Source organism: Phaseolus vulgaris, chromosome 4, assembly GCF_000499845.2.
Source record: "Phaseolus vulgaris cultivar G19833 chromosome 4, P. vulgaris v2.0, whole genome shotgun sequence".
NCBI lineage: Eukaryota > Viridiplantae > Streptophyta > Magnoliopsida > Fabales > Fabaceae > Phaseolus > Phaseolus vulgaris.
The window spans coordinates 5,976,281-5,984,485 of NC_023756.2; the positions used below are offsets into that span (position 1 = coordinate 5,976,281).

Genomic DNA, 8,205 nt, shown 5'->3' on the forward strand with positions numbered 1-8,205 from the left:
GTATTCAAAAGTAAGTGCTTTCTATCATACACCTCTCTCTTTTTTTATTAAAGGAATCAAACGTTTATTATTATTTTCATATAAAATACAAAATCTATTTAATCAATTACCAATACAATGTGGGTTCACTTTTTTGTTTCTTATATTCTTTCTCGTTTACTCTTTTTTTATACTGAGTTTGCAAGATAATTTACTATAAATAACTAAAAGCACAATTTGAATAGTTTAAAAAAAATAATCAAATAGTAAATTCTTGGCATCTCCTTTATGCTTATTTTTAAGATATAAAACGTTTTCTTTAAGTTATTAGTTGCTTAATGGTGTTCTAGGGTTCACTTTTTTTCTCCTCTCAAATCAATAATCTATTCTCTTTTATTTCTCTCTTTTTCTTTTTTGTTTTGTTTTGGTTCACCATACAAAGCACGAGATTCTACTCTAATTTAGATGAAAACTTTAAAAAGCCAAATCAGAGAGAGAAGCAAAAGTATAAGATAAAAGTTTATTACAAATGTTAAAGTTTTAATATTAAAAAAGCAAATTAATTAAAATATTAAATACATCAATTATTATGCTTCGTAATAGCGAAAAAATTGGTAATTTGCATAAATTAATTTCATAAGTAACTTTTCAAAGAAAAAATACTTGACACTATTTAAAATTTGATTGTGATAGATTATTGGTGAAAAAAAATCAAATCAAAATGTTTGACTTAATTAATTAGTTTGTCATATCATGTAATTGTTGCATATTTTAACAGGTTGTGATATCATAGTCAAATGTTAAAATTCCTTCTCAAATGTTTTTTTTATTATTATTATTATCATTATTGAATTCCATTATTTGGAGGCTAAAATTCAAGTTTCCGTCTGATCTGTTATGATAAAATAATTATACAGAAACTGATATCTTAACCACTTATTTGGCTAGCTTTAGACAATGTTTGAGTTATCATGAATGATGAACCCCACCAAGAGAAAAGTTAGTTCAAATGGTATTCCCACAAATGATTGTCATATAGAATTGAGATGTCTCAATAAGTAACTTTCATTAAGAAAATCATGAAATTAGTTTAACAAAGAACATTTTTTTAACGAATATTGTTGGAGATCCACATTGACTAGAGATTAGAGTTTTTCATTGTATATAAGTGGGTGCAAATCTTAACCTCATGAGTCGGTTTTATGGGGTTGAGTTAGGCTTAAAGTCCACTTCGTAATATGGTATCAGAGTCATTTCGAGCCTATCCTAACAAGTATTTGTTGGCCTTATCAGGTCATCCGCTTTCGGGTCTCTATCGGACCATCCATAATATATAAACCTTGATGACAAAAAAAAAAGAGATTTTTTTCATGAAAATAAAATAAAGAAACAAACATAATTATATTTCAAAAAACAAAAATATATGTAATTTCTTACACCAATTAAATTATACATCTTTATTGGTATAAGTTTCCAATGTTGGTGTGCAACTTTCTATTTGAATATCAATAAACTCTTTGATGTATATCCATAATCATCAACATGGTTAAATGTCTAACTTTTTAATTATGCATGTAGGGCTTAAAGATAGTTGAATGATTAATGATGGTAATCTAAAATATGAAGAATGGGTACACATAATATATTATGAATTGAAAAATGATCTAAGAAATTGGGCATTTTGGATGTTATAATGCAAACAATCACTTGTAAAAGATGAGGATTTGCTAAAAGTTCTTGCTTTGTTGGCTTTTATATGTTTCACTCTCCCTCAATTCTATTTTATTCCCTTACCAACCACTTTCTTCCAAAATATGCCAACTTCATCTATACATTCTGGCAAACCCACCCTTTTGCTCATTTTTTCTAATACCAATTCAAAAACTTTGGACCACACAAGTCATCATGATATTATCTTTTTGAGTAATTTTATATTTCACTTGCTAATTGGTAATTTTAGTCCTTTTTTTCTACAATTTTATTTGTTAAATAGTTTTCTATAGTGTCTTAAATGTGTTAGAATCACTACATATATTTGGTTTGAGTGATAATAAACTTAATCCTCTTAAATAAGGTTTCAGGTTTAAGTATTGTGAATAATTGAGATCGGTTAATATTTTATATGAATAATATGATTAAAATAAGTATGTAAAATTGATCTGATCATTGATTAAAATGAGACCAAGTTACAATTCAGTGTATTTTGTTTTCATGTCCAAAATATAGAACAGAAACATCTGTTGAAAAATCAATAATCTGTCGGCAATATTCCTGTCTCTTGAACCACCCTTTGTTCAAAACACCACACATAAAGCTCTCATGAGCCTTTGCTGTCTCAACAATGTGTTGCTGCTGGTGTCATTGATGATGAAGGCTTAGTGGAATAAATAGCAGTAGAATCATGATCTTTTGAGTGCCTGTTGTATCAGTTTAAAACAATCAAAAGGGTTCAACACTGTAATAATACTTAACAATGAAAATGCAAAAGAACACAGAACAAATCTTTCTTTCATGCCACTGGTTTTTATAGAAACCACACTGAAACACTACCTCTTCCTAGCTAGAGGGGTTAAAAACTAAGGTCTCATTTATCACAGATGTCAAATTCTAAACCTGAGTAAAAGACAACATTCAGAAGAATTTAAGTCTGAGTTTGAATTCCATATTTAACAGAAATAAAAAAATTGAGCAATATACAGGTAAAAACCCCACAAACTAGTTTTAAAATTTTGAATTCAAAACTGTATTATAATCTATTATATGGATTGATGCATTACTCATTGGTTCCAATTGAAAATTAGTAACCTTATTATACATGTTACTGTTTAGATTGGGAATAATGTATACTGTGTTGTGTTAGTCACTTTTATATCTGGTCTCAATATTACACAATAATTTGTTTTGGATGTAGCATTAATGATTGGATGAATAATTTGTTATACAGGAACCAGAACCAATGGTATAGAAATATTGTATAAAAAAAATCATGTAAATTGGATAAGAAATGTGCTGGGATTAAAATATAATTAAAAGGAATAAAGGAGACACAGCACAACTGATATTTCAGCTGATTTTTGCTTCTGTCATTCAATCATGAACCCTTCTCAGCCTCTTTTTTTTTTTTCTCTTCTGCTGGGATAAAAACAGATTGCTTGTTCTTTTGATCAAACACATGTACAACAAATTTATGGAGAGTAAACTTTACAATTTCATGCTTTGGAAGGAGTTTGGTTCACCAACCAGCATGAAAATAGATCAGAGGATCTACCTGTACTTTCATAAAAGAGAATAATGAAGAAATAACCAATTTGAAAAAAATGATCTGATCTTTGAAATGTGTAAAAAATATATGTTAATATCTGAATATTCCTACTCAAAAAACATAATTTGGTGTAAATTTGTTTCTTAAGACTTAATCATGAAATGGTTTAATAAAACTTAGCAGCATATTATAATGGTTATAGTTTTCAAGTATTCAAGAGCTAAATCAAACTTTTATTTCTTTGAAAAACTAAATTGTAAATTGTAAGATCCCATTGTTCATATTTTTTTTAAAATAATAGTAAATATTTTCTTACCAGTTTTAGCTTCTCCCTTTTATCTTAGGTTCTCTCTAACTTCCACAAAGGAACTGACAAATGGTAGTAAACAATGAGTGCACAAGGGACTATTATATTCTTGGATTCCCTTTGGTGGTTTCTAACACCAGATTTATTTTATTTTTTCATTTTGTAGTTTTTGACATTGTTTTATTAGCCAGACCTAGTTGTTTATGAATTGGCTAGCATCCTCAAAGGTTCTTTGTCCTTGTGTGTACATTTTAAAAGATGTGCATAAGCATGAGAAAGGACTATTGTTTATGCAAATCTAGAAGCAGAACAGAAGCCAGAGTGTTCTGTGCCACTAGTTTAGCAAAGAAGCAATTGCCCCTTTGTGCAATAAAGCATTGAAGGTGAGCATAGAAAAAAATAGTGGAACATCACTTTTGATTTTTCTTCTTCTTTTGTTTTTTTTTTTCTCCATCTATCTATGTACACGTCAAAATATCATTAATGGATTATGACACTGTAACAAGACTTAGAGAAATCACGAATTGGTGAAGTTGAATTAGATATAATAAGGCACTCCTTGAGAGAGTTTAGTTCAAAAACGAATTAAGACTTGAAAGGTTTATCCTAACCAAAAACTAGAATAAAGTTCATATTTATATGAGCCATTCAGCGAAAGTTTTGATTCAGAATATAACTCAGCAATGACAGTGAAGGTTCGGGGCAGTGAGGTTCTCAATGGGAAGTACACAACAAGAACCACAGCCAAAAGTTTTCTCCTGGTACCCTTCACTCTTCTTCTCATCATGCTCCCTCTTTCTCTCATGAGGAACTCACACGAATCAACTCCTGAGGTATCTTCTGTAAGTGTCAGCAGCAGTTTGAACGCCTCAGAAATTAAGCAGTGTGACATCTTTTCTGGAAGATGGATGCATACTTCTGCAGCACCTTACTACACCAATGAAACATGCCATTGGATTATAGACCAACAAAATTGCATGAAGTTTGGGAGACCTGATAGAGAGTACCTGCATTGGAGGTGGAAGCCAGATGAATGTGAGCTTCCACTCTTCAATGCATCTCATTTCTTAAATCTTCTGAGAGGAAAGAAAATGGTATTTGTTGGAGACTCAGTTGGGAGAAACCAGATGCAGTCTTTGTTGTGCCTCCTAAGTCATGTAAGTGAGATACCTTCTTTGTTTTCTAGCTTTTTCAAGAGAATAGAAGCTGAAAGTGTATGTCATATAGCTCCATCCTTGCATTATACCACTCAATCTACCCTTTCATCTCAATTTTTGAGAAATCATTCACTAGTTGTATTTATGATGGAAAACTTTGTTAATGAGTCTGCTTTTGCATGATTATGTTTCCAGGTTTTTAAATTATGAAATTTTGATTGTGAACTGTTTTTCAAAACCTTGTTGGTTATGTTAAAAAGTTCTACTCATATGAAGATAATCAATCATAAAACATGCTTGTGGTTTACTCTTTCAGGTGTCTGAACCTGAGGATGCTTCTCATAGATATTATTCAGATGTGATGTACTTCAAACGGTACATCTATCATGATTACAATTTCACCCTGGCTAATCTATGGTCTCCATATTTTGTGAGATCCAGTGATGCTGACCCAAAAGGTCACTCCTTCAACAGCATCATGAGACTGTATGTGGATGAGGCAGATGAAGCATGGACCAGTCAGGTTGAGGACTTTGACATTGTCATAATCTCATCAGGGCAATGGTTCTTCAGGCCTCTGTTGTTCTATGAAGAGGGACAACTTGTGGGATGCAACAAGTGTGGGATGGAGAATGTGACAGACCTCACACACCTCTTTGGATACAGGAAGGCATTCAGGACAGCATTCAGGGCTCTCAATGACCTTGAAGGGTACAAGGGGGTCACATTTTTTAGGACATTCTCCCCAGCACACTTTGAGAATGGGGATTGGAACAAGGGAGGGAAGTGTGTGAGGACTAGGCCATTCACCAAGCAAGAAATGAAGCCTGAGGAGTACATTCTAGACATGTATATGACACAAGTGGAGGAGTTTATGGAAGCACAAAGGGTAGCCACAAAGAGGGGGTTGCAGTTTCTGATGATGAACACAACTGAAATTATGTTTCTTAGGCCTGATGGACACCCCAACAACTATGGACATTCTAGGGACAAAAATGTGACACTGAATGACTGTGTTCACTGGTGTTTGCCAGGGCCAGTTGATACATGGAATGAGTTTTTGCTGCATATGTTGGATAGGGAAAGTGAGGCATATTATAGTTCAAAGCTAGAGAGAGTTTTTTAAGAGCTTTGGATTTACCATGCTAACCACATGTGGATGATATTGTTAACCATGTGGAGATACTTTTTGTTGTTTATTTTTGGGTTCAGAGAGTATATTGTATTTATCTTGTGTAGATATAGAATGTATATCCAAAGGTATTTGTGGTCACAAATTGTCTTCATTAGCTGTCATGCATTATGAGTTGTGCTAAGTTGGGCAAAGTTATTCATGCCCAAGAACTTCAAATGTATCACAATAATTGCAAGTAAGAAAGGCTCTTCTGGTAGCCAACAGTGATTCATCACTACAAAATATTTGGGTTGTTGGGAGAATGAAGATCAATATACTGCTATAAATTCAACAATTTCTGGTGTAATTGTTTTAGACATTTCATTAAGAATAAAAACTAATTTTTAAAAATAAAAATAATTAGTTATAATAATAACTAAATTAAATATCATTTTAGAAACTAAAAAAAATATATCTAAATTAATTTTGTATTATTGTTAAATAGTTTCTAAATTGATATCTAATTAGCAATTATGGTTTTAACTACTAATTATTTAGTTTCTAAATTTGGTAGTAAAAATCTTGGTTGTTAATTAGATATTAATTTAGAAACTATTTAACAATAATACAAACTAATTTAGAAATCATATTTTTTAAGTTTTTAAAATGATATCTAATTTAGTTACTATTACAACTAATTATTTTGGTCTCTAAAATTTAGTTTTTATTTCATGATTTTGTTGTAGTGTTTGATTAGAACTCTAACAAATTAAAGATCAAAGATACCTCACAAAAATTGTTGATAAAAGAGGATTCAACTTAGTTAAGTATAAGGTTTGATCTCCAAATTAAAAATGAAATTGGGACTGAAAATGTTATTTTACTCCTAAACAAATCAAACTAGTTGGAGAAAGATTAGCTATGTGCCAAAGTTCATATATTTTATACCAAAAGAAAAATACCACTCACATTCATTTTGTTTAATGTCTTTTCTTATACTCGAATTAAGGAGAGAATAATAAATCTTGGGGATTACAATTCCTAGAAATACTAAAATTTATTTTACTGAGTATAAATGTTTTAAATATATTTACATAAAGTTTTATTATGATTAAATACTAAAGTGGGAAATTTAACAAAACTTTAATTACGCATCATATTAAATTATCTCAAAAAAATCACAATATTTTTTTTAATAAAAAATTTAAAGTTTTCACCTTTACAAGTGATTTTCTTTTTGATAAAAATGCTCAAAAAAATAATTTCAAAACGTATTTTTTAAAATAAAATAAATACAAAAAAATGAACATTTTTAATATTAAATTTCTTATAACTAAGTTTATTTTACACCAAAGACCACTTAAACTTAAATATAAGTATACTTTCATTTATTTTATTAATATTATCCATCTAAAATTATAAAAGTTATTTTTTTTAGCCATATGATTTTTTTGGTAGGTAGATGTGTCAGATAATAAATGTGAGTTTTTGATTATATATAGTCTCAAAGTAAAATTATATTCATTCTTGTTTTTTATAGTTATTGTTTTTAATACTTTACCAATATGAAATATGAGCCATATCTTCATCTTTGTTAAATAATGAGTATATACACTTGTGATTATGACTATATTTACCAAATCATATTCCTAAATACAAGTTAATTTATGATTTAGATGTTGATTCATATCTAAAGTTACAGAATAAGAATATGAACTCTAAACAATGTGATTAATACACTTGTCTATCATTTGCATGAAAGTTGACATTGATATGTCGGTGGGATGCTTCTGGATTTTGCAGAGGCTCTTTATGATGTGGGGTATACTATTCAAATTATGAACAAGTACTGCACTATAATACTGTACCAATTTATTGTCTCAGTTTATTCACCTATCAAATTTTCCATCTCTTTTATCTAAGTTAAATGTGGTCTTTTCAAAAGTAAAAGATAATAAAAGGTTAATTTCTTTTTTTGATTTGTTTGAATCAGATATGTTTTTGTAGGGAGATGAACCTAGAGAACTATTGAGAAACTTCGTCTTTCGTTTTTTTGTCGGTCGATTGTGTTATTCTTCAATCTCTTTCCTTTGTCGTTCCTCACTTTTCCTTCTTAGTTTTGGCTCTCAGGCGTTTTGTGAGCACCGAATGGAGTATCTGCAGAAGATACTCCAATGTTCAAGTCAGTAAAGAGTACTCGGCACTCGGTTGTCAGAGTATATTCAATAATGACTTATCTTATTCTTGGAACATGCGCTATTTATATTATTTTAATGAGTTTACCTTATTGGACAGATTAGTGGAGTGAATCGTACTTAGGAACGTATTACCTAATTTTTAATGGTGATTTAGTTTTACTGATCTTGATTTAAGTGTTAATGTACTG

General features: G+C 30.2%; 1 protein-coding gene across 1 annotated transcript; it reads left to right on the forward strand.

Moving 5' to 3' along the window:
• The first annotated feature begins 3,506 nt into the window (after positions 1–3,506).
• On the forward strand, positions 3,507–6,122 carry LOC137837080 (protein trichome birefringence-like 19). The gene is made up of 2 exons (XM_068645936.1): positions 3,507–4,705; positions 5,022–6,122. The coding sequence occupies exons 1-2, from the start codon at positions 4,232–4,234 to the stop codon at positions 5,829–5,831; spliced, it is 1,284 nt and encodes a 427-aa protein (XP_068502037.1). The 5' UTR covers positions 3,507–4,231; the 3' UTR covers positions 5,832–6,122.
• Positions 6,123–8,205: the final 2,083 nt, after the last annotated feature.

Excerpts from the sequence above, each read along its gene's own strand:
- LOC137837080 (XM_068645936.1), top strand. The coding sequence starts at position 4,232 with ATGACAGTGAAGGTTCGGGGCAGTGAGGTTCTCAATGGGAAGTACACA. Across the intron at positions 4,706-5,021 it reads TGTTGTGCCTCCTAAGTCAT|GTGTCTGAACCTGAGGATGC; the intron begins GTAAGTGAGATA and ends TTACTCTTTCAG.